General features: G+C 38.0%; 1 protein-coding gene across 4 annotated transcripts in view; it reads left to right on the top strand.

The window, feature by feature from the left end:
- Positions 1–17,548, top strand: part of PDE4B (phosphodiesterase 4B) — a 649,316-nt gene that overhangs the window by 618,446 nt on the left and 13,322 nt on the right. For all 4 annotated transcript variants that reach the window (XM_043876456.1, XM_043876457.1, XM_043876458.1 and 1 more), the window contains 2 exons: positions 11,636–11,729; positions 17,237–17,415. In XM_043876456.1, the coding sequence (XP_043732391.1) occupies positions 11,636–11,729; positions 17,237–17,415 (273 nt within the window). The remainder of the gene's footprint in view (positions 1–11,635; positions 11,730–17,236; positions 17,416–17,548) is intronic.

The raw sequence follows: 17,548 nt of genomic DNA, 5'->3' as shown, positions 1-17,548 counted from the left end.
TGAATAAGGAGGAGTTTTAGTAAGTAATAATTCAAGAGAAACTTTTCTTCTTTGACCACTTCTTTTCAAATCTAACAATGTGAGCCAGGACTGCCCTTTCCCAAGAAATCTGGTTCTGCCTGAGTGAACATTAATTATGGGGCCATGTAGAGATTTTTAAGGACCATGTCTTCACTGACAGCTTATTTGCTCTTAAATCTTCCTGAGGTACCAGGATAGAGCATTACATAAGAATCCACTCTCTTTAAGTGTATAGCTGTTTGATATCTTTGTGTTATCAGATCCCAGATAGCATGGTAAGGAAAGCTATCTGAAGAGCACTTTGCTTCTTACACAGCACTGTCATCTATGTTTTCTCATCTGATGATCACCAAGGAAAAAGTATTATTATATCTCCATATTCAGTGTGAAACCAAGATGCAAGCTGATGTGTCCAAGATCCTCAGACACTAAATCATGATGCTTTGAATCAAATCTGTTCTCTTTGCTTCAAAGTCAAATGACTTAAAAATAATAATTAAAGGGAAATTCACAAGGTGACTTATTTTATTTTTCTATGACTTGCTAACAAAACATATAATCAAAGAATTTTAAAGTTAGCATTCAACCAATCCTCCTTATTACTGTTCAGACCTCAGCTTAGATGGTATCTCTTTAGAGAGACCATTTTTATTGTGATTATCCTAACTCAGTAGCTTATTTGTTTTACAATTTGCTGTCACAATTTATGATTTTTTACTTTTGTTGTTGTTGTTGTTGTTATAGAACTTCTTTTTTTTCACTAATCCCCTGTCTTTGACTCTAATGTTATTGGTGACATGAATTGTTTCTACCTAGTTCATTACTATAGATCTGGCATTTGGAATAGCTCTAGACATGTGGTAGGCGTTCAAGTAAATATTTATTGGATCAATTGCATGAAGGCTGGGCTTCCTTGATGTCTCTGGTGGTAAAGAATCTGCCTGCAATGTGGGATACCCGGGTTCGATTCCTGGGTTGAGAAGATCCCTTGGAGAAGGGAATGGCTACCCACTCCAATATTCTTGTCTGGAAAATTCCATGGAGAGAAGAGCCTGGTGAGCTACAGTACATGGGGTCCCAAAGAGTTGGGCATGGCTGAGCAACTAAAACTTTCACACACTTGGAAACTTAATTTGTTGAGAACTAGCTATGTTATTTGTAGCAAATCTATTAGAATTCAAGAATTCTGTTTCCTGTTGCACTATACCATGCTACACATAGGTGCTTCCTATAACCAATACTAGTTTTCCTAATTGTTAGCTTTGTTCAGAGCTCCCCATCTGGTTCACAGTGACTCTTCAAAGTACCCTCAGAAGCAGGAAAATTTTGTACAGGAGCCTTCTCCCAAATCAATCAGATAACAGAGAACAAAGTCTTAGAAATATTGCTCTTTCTTTGTAAGCAGAAATATGAAGCACATTTTTATTGTTGTTTGGTTTGACACTGGAGTATTCAGCTTATTTTTCTTTTGGAAAATCTGCGTTCTGTGAACAAGAATATAAACTCTATAGAGACTGACATTAGTCATTGCATACTCAATTGGGAGCATGTAGGTGAATACATGTCATGTCTAAAATACAGCCATATCTGCTGTGTCTAAAGCATAGCAGCTTAGTCCTTACGCCATTATTGGTTGTACTTTTCCTTCCCGACATATTGCTGATACTCCTCTTATCCCTACCCTGGCCATATATTCAATTCAGATGTGCTGCTGGATTGACCTCACCTGTGGAAATCTGAATAAAATCCATATTTAGTGCAGTTATCACCTTATGTCAGGCAGTCAGTCTGTGGCCATTCATAGCTTCTGTTTAATACTAAATAACTTCTGAAGTCTCTTAATTTCACAAAATTGGCTAAGTCATGAAATCATGAAAGGTTAGATTTGAAACAGCTGGACATCTCCAAAATAAACCTTCTGACAGTATGGCATTAACACAAGGCCATGTTGAGTTACAGCTTCATCTGACAGGCTTCATCTCTCTCTCTGGCAATTCTGGTTTGCACTCCTTAGACTAGTGAATAATCTAAATGTCAACCAGCAAGCCAGAACTTCTATGAGTAACTCATGGGTCACATAATCTGTATGACATAGCACTGCATCACACCTGCAGCAGAATATCAGGGGAATTCTCTAGTTAATTTCTTGTCAACAATGAAAGGAGTTTAGGTGCTGAAGAGCCAACTGAAACCTCCACCCAGATGCAAATCAACTGAAAAAGATGCCAGGAGTTCAGATTCTTTTAAAATTCAGAGACAAAATTCAGTTTTAAGTGAAAATTCTACAAAGGTCTCATACACTTTGGCAACCACTGTATATATAATTTTCTAACCTTCTCATTTTAAAGGTAGAAGAACATTCTCCAAGAAGCTCAACAACTTGCCAAGTTTCTCAGTCTAAGTTACAATATAGGATTTTATTTTCAGACCTAGTTGGATACTCAGCTGATCCTATGTCATGGTATTATGATGTTGAGTCTATTGTTAGAGTCTTATTTATGCTGTTAGACCCCACTGGTAAAGCCATCCTATAATCAGAACCCTTTCTAATTCATGTATAATCTATGCATCCAACTCTGAAACTATTTTTATAAGCCTTTCATACTCCAACAAACTTAAACATCTGGGAGTGCACTGTATGGACACTTGTTCAAAGTATCCATTCATCTTTTACACATTTTAGTCGCTAATAACAGAAAAGACAAAATGTAAAACAAGTTGACTATCTTTTTTGAAGATAAATTACTTAAGACAATTCATCCTTTAAGGTTTAAAAATATACTCAAATCTCTAATCTATGGCAGATTCTTCTCAATTTGCAAGTACATATTCTAGTATAGGGATTATCAAAATACTAAAACAGTGTATATTTATTCAAGGAAGAAAAGGATATTTCAGTGTCATCTGGGGATTTTCTTTCTTTATTTGATGGCCCCTAGAGTTAATCTTGAAAATTTCCAAACTAGGGGGTTGTCCCAAACCTGGGAAGCAGTGATTCCCAGGGCAAATTTTGAAGTATCCTGTTGTCTTTTATTTCAAAGAGCATATGACAATTGGTAGCAGAAATCAATATAATTAACATTAAACACAATATGTGCCACATAATGTGTTTAAAATAGGTATAGTAGTAATCTCAAAAATCAGCTTTGGTAGATTTTTATGGCTGCAAAAATACTGAAAATTTTAATAAGGCAATATTTAATACAGGACTTTAAACAACACAGAGAATGTAATAGGATAAAATTGGAAATCAGTTCCTAAAGAGAGTCATGACCAGTCCTTATGGGGATGATTTTCTTGTTCTGGGGTATTGCTTTCAAGTTAAGTATGAAGGCCTTCAAGCACATATCATGTTTTCCACTAGTCAAGAGAGGGCATTAGACTGAACTGCCCATGGGTCTGATCCATGGTAAGATTTCTAATTTAAAAAATGTAACAAGTTGTAGAACCTCTGGCTGTGAGATGGTTCAAAAGAAACCTTGGTCATCTACTTTGGAATCATATTAACATCCCATGGCCTTAGAGCTGGCTTTAGAAGCTTGAGGTTAAATATTAACCATCTTGCACAGAAAAAGTGATAGAAGGCTTAAATGTAAAAGAGTAACTAAATAGTGTACCTTGATTCCTCGATTTTTTCAATTGCTACAGTGATTTTTATCATCTGTAAAAAAAAAAAAAATGAATAAATAAAGCCTATGCTGTATTTAGTTATCAGGCCAGCATCCCAAATCTGCCATAGCCCCTTTTTTATGGGAGGGGGGAGGGAGTCTGTCACTATTAACAACCAGATTAAAAGGGAAAACTCAAGTACATAAATTGAAATTACGAAGCTCCAGTAACAGTTGCAGGTGTTTCTCATCAGAAGGAAAGACTTCTATCAAAAAGAACAAGTTTGAATATTTTAAATTATCTAAGAATATACTATACCTCCAAACCTGACACATTATGAGTGTTATGACTTTGAAATCCAATCTCTTTAAGAGATATTTGGGACATGTAATATCTGGTACATATTTATACTAAAAAGAAACATTTGTTGTTTATCTGAAATTTAAATTTAACTCAGTATCTTGGATATTTATTTACTAAATCTAGAAACCCTACATATGTGAAAGCATAAATATGCTCATATACTATATTTATAAGCTATAAATTATAGTTATATAATTTATAGTTAAATGCATATAAGTTATAGTTAAATGCATAGTGAAAATATGTCTTTAGATACAAAAATAGTGTCTTTTGTCTATTTAATTGTGTCATTTAGTTACTCTCAGAGTTAGGGGAATGTTAGTTCATGACAAATTTCTCTAAATATTTTTATGAGGATTACTTTAGGTCTAGGAAAAGTCAATTTTTTAGCTTCCCGATAATATGTACCAAATCTCCTCTTGAAAAGTTTTTAGAAAATCTTTAAAAACAAAATCAAGCAGCAAAGAGTATAGATAAACAGATGGGTAAGAAGGAACAACTAATGATTTTGAGAACTGTTCAAGACCTAGTATAAAGTTGTAGAGCAATTATATACAAAGTTATATTTAAATTCTTTTCATGTTTTTCAGTTCTACATATGAAAGTGCCAATGGTTTCTCTCTACCTTGAATTTTAAAACATCACTTGAACAGATACTAGTCCTGTAACCAGCAAATGGAATTTACTCCATTTTAGCTTCATCCTAAATGCCAGTGTTTTGCTACAAAATTATGGTAGAGGTTTCCATGATTGTTTTTCATTGCATACTTATTTATTGTGGATTATGATGTTACTGTACAGTTAAGAAGAGAATCACTCAATTCTAATATGTTTAGATGTTTTTCTTTCTGATCTGGCACATGGGCAGTAAGAATGACTTAGCTATATTCCTTGGAGTACCAGAGATTTACTCCAGGTATTAATACAGCAGTATGTGTCTGCTAGAATGCCCAATCATGGAATTGTCAACTTAAAAAAAAAATGCACAACGTCAAAGATGTGAGTTAAGTTTTATTTGAGACTAAATGCAGACTGCACCTAGGGAGACAATACTTCAGATAGCTCTGGGAAACTGCTTCAAAGAAGCAGGGGGAAAGGTCAGTATACATACATATGTGATTTTGGTGAAGGGGGAATACATACAATTGAGCACATATTTTTCCAGAAAGTTTCTGCTTATCCCATGAAGTTTTCTGCTAGCCATGAGAAGCAGTCATCACTCTGAAGGATTTTGGTGCTTTTATAGATATGAGGAGATACAAGAATTGGGCTCATAAAATCAGCTCCTGAAAATCTTTAACTATCTGAAGACCTGTCCTGCCAAGTTTTCCCTAAGCACAGAGTGCCTCATTTCTGCTGTCACCCTGAACTCCCTTTAGGGGATATTGAAGGTCACCAGCTGCAGCAACATGTGATTTAATCCTGTAGAGGTAGATGGCAAGTGCCAATTTGTAGTTGACAGAACTATATAGTCTCTAGTTAAGTAGATATTAATGGACAATGGCAGATTATTCCTTTCTTAACCCCATTACCAACTCACTCAGTTCAATTCCATTTGCTTCTTAAATAGAACAAACATGTCATCAAAGAAATTGGACAGCAAGTTTCAAACAGCTGATAGAGTTCATAGGGAAAGACAAAAGGACCCAGGAGATGAGATGCACATTGTCAGATAATCTGAAATGTGAAGAACTGTGGAAACTGAGTTTATAAAGAGTTTTAGAAAAAGTACACTGTATTCCCATTTTTATTGTTTTTTAAATCAGATTTTGCAAAGAAAACTGTAAGTGTTTAGGAATCAGGTCCTTCACCTTCTTTGGGTCTTCTTCATTTTTTTCTCATGTAAAATTAGGAATATGGAAGACGCAATTTTTTTTAATCAAGAAGAACCTGAGAAATTCACCATTTTACAACTGCAGTAATTGAGCACCAAGAATTTAATTCATCTTTACCCAAGATCATACATCTGGCCAGTGCCAGAACTAAAAGATGAGCTTGTCTTACTTCCATTTCTTGCTGAGGTGGGGCCCCAGTTTCAACTGCCTTCTACTGCAAGCATTCTACTAGTATCCCATCATTTCAGGCAGAATTTTAAGCCTCTTCACTTTTCCTGATGCCCGGGAATTCTTATTAAGTTATGACTAACTAAGTGTAAAATATGAGTCAAAATTTAGTCCCTAATAAAGTCATTGTGACTTTAATGACTTTGGCAGTTGTTTCATACTGCAAAAACAGGAAGATCTCACACAATAAGGCGCCTGTCTCACAGATGGGCTCCTGCGCAGACGGCCACCCACAAGGGTGACTTCGGGGGCTGTCTTCCTCTCCGGAGCACCGTTGTTTCATCTGTACAATTTCATCTACTTTCTTTATCTTAAGGTTGTCAATGAGAACAAAGTACCTGGTTTATCTAGTCTTTGATAGGCTGAAAAGTATTTTTGATCACTAAAAACTCACTCTTAAGTGATTTCTATGTCCCCCTAACAAGCTGAGATTAGTTTTAAAAGTAACCCTCTTGTGCTTGATACTAGCCTCTTATATTGTTACTCTCCTATATGGTTTTATACTCAGAAAGATAGAATCACCAAGTTTTAGAACAGGGATGAATTTCTGAGATCATTCTAATCCTGCCATCCTGTGTGATCAATTTAACTAAGAGCTTTTCAAGAGAGTTTCTAGCCTGCCTGTGGATCTTTGCACAAAGCCCAAACTAGTCCTCTGATGAGAAATATAGTAAAGTGATGAAGTGTTCCATCCCTTAAGGAGAAATTGGCTTGGAAAAAAAATACTCTTTGTATGTAGCATTGAAGCTAAAGAAAAATTGAAGCCATGAAACCAAATGTTTACATCAAGTGTAACTGAATTTCAGCTTTTGCTAGTCTATATATTTTAAATAACTTCCTATTATAAAGCTATCCTACTCAAAAAAAAATCACGTATGATTTTACAGAGGAGATATATACTAGGCAAACAATATCAAATCATTTAAATAGAGAATACTATCTTTTTCTTTTTTCCAAAAATATCACTGTAATCTCTGGCAGCGTTCACGAATCTAGTGTTGGGTGTAAGCTTAAGGAAGCATGGGAGGAATTTGGATTACTAAGGGTTCATTCACAAAGTTTGCCTCTCTGTGTTGCAAAGAGGCTTTGCCATTTCCTTTGGGACCTTATTTCTAGGTGAGCTCTAACAGGGTTCTCTTGTGAAGGCAGATTCTTAACAGAAAACTATAATAGGATCTGTGTACCTTAGGTTGTAGGGACACGTTTGTCTTTGAAATAGTGTGCTTCTGTTTGTGGATTTCTCTATTCCATTTGTTAAAGTAAATAATGGCTAATTCCTTTTCAATCTTGTAACTCCTGGGGCCACAGTGTCCCTCAGGAACTATTTAATCTTCTTATCTGGACTGAACAATCAATTTGATAAGGAGACAGGGACACTCCAAGGGTCTTGGGATATAAAACCGTGGAGGGAGGATAACCACTTCTCTTCCTTTGTTGGTGACTTTTTCTTAAGGACTGAAGCATTTCCGATTTGGGTTGTTTTTCTCAGTAATGTTAAGAGAGTTTTGTTTTCTGGGAAATTTTTGTTGCTGGTAAACCAAGCTGCTGTCCAGACTGTAGGAGGCAGCCACAGAATGCATCATAGACTCTTGACAGGTTTGGGCTGAGATCCTAAAATCATGCATCACTCTCATTTTGTATATAAGAGCTAAGGTGACTTCACCAGACTGCTATCGGTTATCAAGAGCTGAGAATGAAAGTCTAGATTCATCTACTATATCATAGCTGCCTCTGGCTCAACAGAAACAACTCCCATATGGGAATCAGATGCTGAAAATCCCACTAAGCCAAGCTCCCTAACTCTCTGCCCAGCCTAAACCCCAAATATAAGCTATTCCGTTCCTTGATGTGTCTCATCATGCAGTCCAGCTCTTATCATACTCTGCATTATTAGAATGTAAAAGATACCCCCTGTCTGCTCCTCCATGGCAATGTCTGCCTTAATTTGTGCCCAGCTCAATATAAATGGGCCATTCATAAATGCTTTTTGATGAGAGCAGTGATTGCCTTTAGTCGAACCCTCTCTTAGAAAGGAGAGAAACCAAAGACTGTTGCAATATTTAAAGGATGGGGTCAGTTTCTAATACTGAGTGACCTCCATCTGCATACTTCATCATGTCGTGTGTTTTATGGCTGCCCTAAGATGACGTTGGGTTTCGGTGGCACTGTCATGCCCTTAGCAAGACGCTCATGTTGTTTGTTGTTTAGTCACTAAGTCTTGTCCAACTCTTTTGTGACCCGGTGGACTGTAGCCTGCCAGGCTCCTCTATACATGGTATTCCCCAGGCAAGAATATTGGAGTGGGTTGCCGTTTCCTTCTCCAGGGGATCTTCCAGACCCAGGGATCGAACCTGCATCTCCTACACTGCAGGTGGATTCTTTACCACTGAACCACCAGGGAAGCCCTAAAGGCTCACTGAAGAACTAATTTAGGCAGGAGAAGGAGAGAGGCCGTTTTCACCTGTCACTTCCAGGAGTTCCCGGACCCTTCTGTGAGCTCTGCAAGAAAGGTGAGGAGTCCGGTTTATTCTCAGCCCTCTATCTTAGAGCCACCTCCCTGTTCCCACGCTGGGACTGATTGACACTGTATAGCAACAGGATCCTCTGGCAATGAGAGGAAATAGGAAAAACGTAAGAAGGGAAGTCTCTCCTAGTCTATTATAATTGAATTTCTACCTGATCTTATATTCAGAACTGAGGGGCCAATGTGGCCAATAAAGAGTCGGCCCCACCCTCACCTGAAGTTAACTGCGGTGGTTAAGGAAGAGGCCCTAATATATCTGATTCAAAGCATGAAAAGTGTTTTTTGTTTGTTTGGAGGAGTTTTTGTTTTTGTGTTTTTACTGCTATATCCTCAGTGCGTTGCTTGGCATGTCTCGGGTGTCCATTAAATATTTATGAAATACATGGGATGAAACAACATTATTCAACTAGTACGAACCTGACTGATGCCAAGTTCTTCCTAAGTTTTTCCAAGAGATTAAAGGAACCAAAATGAAGATGACTGTGTGAATGTTGCATTTGGCTAAGTCTAGCGCAGAGACATAATTAAAGATATCATCTGTCTCTATGTTTTCTACAAGATATTTTTTGCAATGCTCCTAGTAAAGTTTGTTTCTTTGCCAAAATTCAGCTGATCCATCAGAGCACAGAAACCTGTCTTTTTCAGTTTCTAAGTCTTTAGTGTAAGTGCCTATCTTTTGAGAACTGAAAATGAGAGGCTATTATGACTGAATGGTTGTGTCTTAAAAAATGAAGAACTTAGAACTTACACCTGGAAGTTCTGATTCACTTGGAGTTCAAATTGCAGAGTGGTTCAATGAGTAAAACACACTAGCTCAGATGATTAATTCAGAGATTTCTGGTGACTGTCACTAACATTTGTATCATGGGAGGGAAGACCCACACATCCACCAGGAGGGTTCCCCAGAAAGAGGGCGATAGTACATGCCTCTTTGAGGACAGTTCCTAGAGCGGTGAGCCAGAGGACCACAATACTTGGCTTCACCTCGAAAAGCTCGGTATCCTGGGCACAGGCAGTGGTGTGAAGTGGGCCTGGATGCTTGATGCGAAGCCATTGCCAGTGCAGGATGCTCATTTGAAAGGGGAATACCTCACAGGAAAGAGAGCCAATTGCAATTGCGTGCAGGGGCTGTTGCCATGGTGCTTCGCTATTGCTTTAACATGCTGTACTTGAACTCCTGGAAGTCCAGGGGGAGGAGGGGAGTAGGATGGGTCTGGGTGGGGAATCCCACTGCAGAGCTCTAGTCTCTTTCTTCATGCCTGTGATCTTTCTGAAGCTGACAAGGTGAGAGAAAGAAAGAGACACTATAGGAAAGAATTCCTCAACATGCTCCATATTGCAAAAACAAAATAAAGATTAATTTAACTCTTAAATATTTTTTCATGAATTAGAAGATGTAACACTGAAATACCAAAACAGCACAGTCATTCATAACCCCGAATAATTCTCCATTCATGCAGCAAACGATAGCTTGTATTTCCTAACACACTCCAGATCCTAAATGGAAAGGTTAAATGTGTTTAATTCATTTGTCGAATGCAGTCTCATGTGCATATTAATGAGCGGATGGAGGACAGAGAATTGCATTCTGTGTACGAAGTACTTTTAAAATTAAATCGATTAATTCCCAATCATTTCATTGTGAAAGAAGTCTAAATGCACTGGCCTGCCATTGGTGTGCAAAAAATCCCCCGAAAAGCTAGCTTAAAAAAATATTCTTGTATTCTGAAAGTCTAATTTGAAAAACAGCCACAGTTTTAACTTTTTCAACATTCAGAAATAATAAAACACACCATCGCTTGGAAACCCTTAAATCGGCTGAGCTCTATGCAAAGGCTGTGTCTGCAATGTCCGGGTCTCCGCAGTGGAGAGGGTTAAGAACACCTAGATGAAACGGGGGAGGGTACAGACTTCGGATTCCTTAAATATTCATGGAGCTTCCTCCATTTTAATCTTCTCCTTTTAAAAAGATGGCTGTGTTTCCCAGCCTGGCATCCCCTCAGGAAAGAAGAATTGCTCCTTCCTTGCAGAGTTCAGCTGAGCAGGACTAATCTAGAGTGGAAACCCCTTCGGCCACCAGGACTATTCATAATTCATAAGTGTTGCAAACCAGCCAGCTGAATGCATTTGGACAGGCTCTTGCTCCTTCGTGCAATTCCTGATTTCATTACTCCCTCTGCCAGGAAAGAAGCAGGGAGCACAGGCGAAGATGGGCTTTGTTTGGATTAGGAAATGCCCTAAATTTTGGAGGCTTTGTCTTTCATAAGTTTTGATTATTTCACCACTGAATCTGCAAGGCTTTCCCGGTCCTGTTGGGACTGCTGTCAGAACTGTGAATTCTTTCAAAGGGATTTGTGGACTGTGGCAAGGAGTGCTTTCCAAAATGCCTGAGGCAAACTATTTGTTATCTGTATCTTGGGGTTACATCAAGGTGGGTTAATTTGATTCCATTATCTTTGGTAGCATGTGAAACCTTTATAGCTGTATGTTTTCTGTGAAGTAGAAAAGCCTCTGTAATGATTTAACTGTGTTATCACTTAGCCTGCTGAGGCGGCTTATTGTGAAGTAAGGACATGTTATATTGTATTTAAATAGACTGTGCAGTATTTTAACCCTGTTCCTTTTACTCATCTCTATTTTTAAAGGATGCTTATCTTTTCTTTTGTCTTCTCTCGAATTTTTCACATTTAATCACCTCTTACTGTATAGGTTATTAAATTATATTTTAGAGTTAATTTTCAATAAATATATTTTAAAAGTGGTTACATTTTTAAGTGAAATTATCTTAACTTCTATTAAAATTCCTTTTCCTATGTTTACATCTTCAAAAGAAATCAGATGTTAATTCTAAGACGTCCTGAGAAAAACCTCTTTTTTCTAAGGTGACGTTGGAACAATTTCACATTAAGTGGATATTGTATTTTGTAGAAACAGAGTTATTTATATAATGATATCTGCTTACCCGGCCTCTTGGTTCTTAATAAAGTTGGAAGCATCTACAATAATAATTTGCTATTTTTTGGGTGGTTAATACATTTTTGTTCTTTATAAACAGTTCAAAAGAATGCTGAACCGGGAGCTGACACACCTTTCAGAAATGAGCCGATCAGGGAACCAGGTGTCTGAATACATTTCAAATACTTTCTTAGGTAAGATATTCACCAAGAAAACTGTTCCATAACTGAATTTTTTTAATATTAATTTCTGCAACCTATCTGGGAATATTACTATGTGAGTTTGGAACTGGGTTAAGTCACAGAAAAGCAAATCCATTTAAAATAAGAACTAAAGACAACCTTTAAGGTAAAAAAAGAAAAAGAAAGAGAGAAAAGAAAGCAAGAAGGTTTTGTTTAAAAAAATGAATTAAAATATCCATCAAAGAGAGAAGGTTATTATGGGCTAATTGAATTTATATAGACCTCAGGTCACTCTTTATCTACCCACCCACCTTCATCTGTCAAGACCTCTGAAAGGGTGGGAGTGGGGGATTGTGATCATCCAAACCTTAGGGACAATTCCAATTGGCTCCTCTGATGTGGTATTCTTTCAATTCTTCCAATAACTGGGCTTTGAGCAAAAGGTGATTTGACCCATGATAATAGGCTTTGGAAACTGCTTTGCTAAGGTGTTTCTTAAAGATAAATTGGAGGAGGGCAGAAAGAATCATCACCTCTATGAAAGACTTGCCCTTCTGCAAGCAGCATGCTTATCTCCCTGATTTCATACTTAACCTTTTATCCTCTGCCTTCACATTGCTAGTATTTAAAACATGGCACTGACAGGAAGGGTTTGCAGCCATGCCTGGTAACTACTGTCATGCATCCTGTTTGATTACTAGGAATTTCTAATCTTGTGTTTAAAGCCATTCCATTGCATATTTTTCTTAAATCACACCTGCAGGATCTGCCCATCTGTACTTCAAAGTGAATGGGTAGCATTTAGACTGTGATCCTGTTGACTTCCAATTACCACTGCACTATGCTTATTTAGCAGAATTCCATTTTCCAGGGAAATGACCTGTTCTTACAGTTGAACATTACACCTCCCTTCTTTTTGGCATTGCTACATGTGCTTACATCAGTGAACATTTGCCTGGACATCTTATGGAAACACATACCTCTTCTGGTTTTATTTTAAAAAAACATTTCTATTTCCCTAACACCAAAGCAGTTCCTGCTATCAGCAGATCAATCTTTGATCAGCCTAATACAAAGCTCACAGCACTTCTCTGTGGCCAGTGGGCATTGGTGTGATTGACAAGTGCCTTTCCAACTATTTCCAGTATGTGGGTGTCTGCAGCACCTGGCTTTCTCCAGCAGCAGTTGCAACAACCTTTGTCAGAGAACAGAGAAAAGATAGCCTAGCTCCAAGAGGAGCTAGAATCTAATCGAAAAGAAAGCATTATATACTGATCCTTATCTTCTCCATTATTCCCACTTTATTCCTTTGAAGACAGGCATCTTCTCCTGTCCATTTTAAATATGCTCTGCTCTGTGAAACACCCAATCATTTTTCATAACCTAGGGACTGTTTTAGGGACATTTTACAGGTTAATGACTATGGTAAAGAAGAATAAAATCAGTAGGTGCAAGAACTCATTTTTGTTTGTGTAAACATTGCATGTTAAGATACCAAGGTTTGTCTGTCTTCTCAAAAGAGACTCTGAGCACTGGAGTAAAGCTGCAGGAAGTCTCTGAGCCTGTCATCACCCAAGGTTGCACCTAAGCAGTCCTCTTTACTTTCGCCTCTTTCACTAATGGCTTGCCAAGGACCATGAGAATATTTTAGTATACCAATTATTCTTATTTTAGCATCGAAGGCTATCAAGTGAGAAAGCTGAGAAGATAATTAAAATGAGTTCTCAGTCTCAACACTGCATCTCAAGAACTAAGAACTGTCAATTCTGTTAAATATTTCATTTGCTATTGAGGCGTATCTCTTGAGGAAAGCCTATCATCTGGCTTCTCATTATTCCAAAATTAAATTATCAACAGCAGGTTGTTTGAGGAAGGCTGTTAGTATCTCAGTCCTTACACACCTAGCATTTGGAGGGTGTTGAGTGTGAGCATGTGTTTGTGTGTGCATTTGTATACATGAATGTGTGCATATACAAGGTAGGCCTGATCAAACTAGACAGATGGATAAAAATTTTAAATATTCTTCAGAAAATTTAGGGAGAAAAAAGTCCATCATATAAGCAAAAGATTCATCAGCTACCTCAGTTGTAAAATGGGAATACTGGAGCAGATGACATTCTCAGTTCATTCCAGCTCTCACTTTCTGTGACTCTGGTATGGATGGAGTTTATTGTCTTGCTGAGACAAACATGGCAACCCAGACTCTCTGGAATGGATTGTAGGCTTATAGTTTGATAATATTCAAAAGCAAACAAACCTTGTTTCCAAATAGCAAGCGCAAGACATGGAACTCTACTTTCTGTCCTGTGAGCATGGTGGGTATTCCTGGAGGACTATGAAGTCTCCTTCATAAAATGTCAGATCTGAAGGGACTTTAATGGCTTCATCTAGTTTCCTCATTTTCCAAGAAAGAGAACTGAGGAACAGAAGGCAACCTAGCTCAACCAAATTAATTTGTTGGCTAAAATGTTCCAGAGTTAGAACTAGGACTTTGCTCTCTTGACTCCTAAATCTAAATACCTGCCACTTCTTTGGGAAAGAAGGTTATTAGGCTGTCAGAACATGTAGAAGAAAATCACCTTCAAGTAATAGATGTATTCTTTGGGGAAAAGTCTTTAGGAATCAGGTTGCTGTACCTAATGATAAAATATTTTATTAACAGCTTCCAGTAATATAAAAGGCTCTTAGAGCACAGATCCAAGAGTCAAAAATGATAAGACCTTATTGATTACAGTTAAACATGAAGAGCAATATTGCAATAAGAGTCATTGAAAGTTACAATATGTCAGCCAGGACAGAGGGAAATCCCCCACTGCAGGGATCTGTGAAACTTGTGTTGTTTCATTTAAGAGGATGGTATCCAGATGAACAGCCTGGAAGGCAGGTGAGAGACATTCAGTGCAGGCACTCTGTGATGCTGACATAGGATAATGGGCTCAAGTTGCTGGTACAGAAGGAAGTAAGGAGTCAGGGGGAAGAAGCATAGATTAAAGCAAAATCCTTACATATTATATTACAATTTAGTTAGTATTGCTACAAACGGAGCAAAGTCACCCCTTTAAATCCCTGACTTACTGTCAGGGATTGAAAATCTTTCCTACATCTTGAAAATCTTGAAACAGAATTTAGGAATTTTGCAGGATTAAATGCTGCAACCTAGCTAAGAAGGCACCTCCAATGATGTCATTATCAGAGTTTTGATGTGACCATTTCTTGCTTCTGTTTATTTACTTATTTATTTTGTACAGTTCCACTGTTTCCGCATTGTAATCTGATCATTCTATAAATGTAAATTCAAGAAGTGTTTATTATGATTCTTTGAGTGTCTGTTTCAGGTTATTTCCGTATGGCACTGGCTAAGCATTTAACAGAGGAAACTCAGAGTAGGGAAACCCATCAGTTGTTCCAATGCCTGCATAGGGAAACACCCATTAATGTCAAAATGGTATTCTCTGTGGGTAATGGGTTTCTTCTTTATTGTAACATTCCAGACAGAGTAGTGGTTTGGCTCAATGACTCGCTGTTGCAGGGAATCTTTAATTAAACACAGAGAAAAAGCTGCTAGTTTCACTACAGATTTTTGTATCTGCATTGGCACAGAAGAATCCAACAGCTTCTTTAACCAGAATGGTAAAGAATGACATTAGGAGAGGCAGGGGCTATAGTGGCCTTTTAGCAAAAGTAGTCGTTATTAAGAGTGAGGTGACAGGGGACAGGGAGAAAAGTAAATTCAAAAACAATGCCATATATAGTTTTATGCCGAAGGCTGAAAGACCAAAAAGAGATTTTAGTGGGAACCTTACGGGGCCTGGGTTCTATGCTATTAAATCACTGTCTGGAACAAGGTAATTGCAAAATAAATATCTGTTGAATAAATTGCCCTTTGAGCTTGGGAAAGTTGCTGACCATCTGAAAAATGAGTGTGTGGGATTATTATTGGTTCCCAAACCTGGCTCTGACCATCAGAGTCTCTTGGGCAGCTTTTTTAAAAAAAATTGGTTCAGTAGGACTGGGTGGGGCTCATAAGTCTGTATTTTTCAAAAGTTCCCTGGGTGATGCTAACCCATGTTGGAAACCCCTAAACTAATCAAGATGACCACTAAAATTCCTCCCTAAGGTAGAGTCATAGGCTGATGAATCGAGGAGCTGGGGGACACCCAGAGACAGCACTGAGATTCCAGGGGTAGAGAAAAGCCTTTCTCCAGCCCTGCAACCAGGTGCCCAGGGTCCAGAACAGCTGCTTCCGCGTCTGTCTCTGGGCTTGCTTTGCTCTGATGAGTTGTCCACAAGGTCCTGTGAGCAGGCAGAGGTCTCTAGGGAGAACATGTGACTATGCCATCAGCTGCCAGAGTTGAAAGCAAATCGTCTAGATCCCAGCAGGCCATCTGGAAACGTGTCATTTTCAAATGGGGAAGTTGTCTTTGGATTCATTTTCGCTGAAACAAGTAGAGATAAATGTAGGAACTTTTGGAAGCTGCGTTAACTCTTTCAGCCACAGTGTCTCATTTAGTTCAGTGACGTAGCTGTCGAGTGCTTTAATAAATGATAGCTTCGGTGCACCCACAGGCATATCTGTGGCCTGAGAGAGTTGATGCGTTTTGCAGAAGAACTCTCAGGATCCATCCATCCCCCTGTGAAGTGAGATAGAATATTTGACTGCTGATGTTTTTAATCTCATGATTTAGAAGAAAGAGCTTCTGAGCAGGTAGACATTTTTCTGTCACTAACCCTAGCTCTCCCATTATCTTGTTGTAGCAGAATTTTTTAATAGATTAAATGAGATGATTATAAATATTTAACATGCATATTTTAATAAGTGTAATGCCTGTTACAAATGAGAGGCATTATTATTATTTATTCCTGGGATTCATAGATTCAAGGCATGAAGTAATACTGAAAGTATTGTCTTTGTCTAAACCTCAAATGGTAATAAACCAAAGCTTCAATCATTCAAAGATTATAAACCATTCATTTTTCTAATATATATGCCACTCATCTAAACTGAACCCAGCTACAGTTATATAGATCTTTTAAATTAAAAAAATAAATACAAATATAAAAAAGTTAGCAAAACATAAAGCCTGTGCTTTATTAACCTGGGCTTGGGTACATGGAAATTTTTTATTATATACACAGACAAGTTATGAGAAATTTACATATAAATGTTGATGTCACACCTTGAAAATGTATGCGTGTAATTCCCCCAAATCACCCTGCAAACAGAAGACCTGGGATTGAGTTCCACCTGTCATTCTTGAACAAGTGATTTAGCTCCTCCGGACTTCAGTTTGCTGCTTTAAAGATTAAATCACCTATCACAGGATTGTCCTGGAGGTCAAGTGAGATAGTGCTAGGACAGCCCTTCCTAAGGTGTGCTATCCATGACAGACCATTAGAAGTTGTTTTGAATATTGCAGTGGGTTTTCACTGGCACACAGGGGTTCTCATTGGCACATAGGGGTTCTCATTGGCGTGCAGGGACTGAAAAACCTATTTTTTTGTTGTTGTTGTTATTGCAGACAAACAGAATGACGTGGAGATTCCATCTCCCACCCAGAAAGACAGGGAGAAAAAGAAAAAGCAACAGCTCATGACACAGATAAGCGGAGTGAAAAAACTGATGCATAGTTCAAGCTTAAATAATACAAGCATCTCACGCTTTGGAGTCAACACGGAAAATGAAGATCATCTAGCCAAGGTGTGTACAAGCTGGGTGTGTGCATGTGTAGCACTGCTTTACAACAGACAGATGTCCAAAACCTCCTATTAGAAAATGGTAGTGGCCGCTTTTGCTTTATTATTAAATAGTATGATGAGGCTGATGTACCCTC

The sequence above is a fragment of the Cervus elaphus genome, chromosome 20 (genome assembly GCF_910594005.1).
Source record: "Cervus elaphus chromosome 20, mCerEla1.1, whole genome shotgun sequence".
Lineage (NCBI taxonomy): Eukaryota > Metazoa > Chordata > Mammalia > Artiodactyla > Cervidae > Cervus > Cervus elaphus.
The sequence above is the reverse complement of the archived record's forward strand: the minus strand, read 5'-3'. Positions and strand labels throughout refer to the sequence as shown.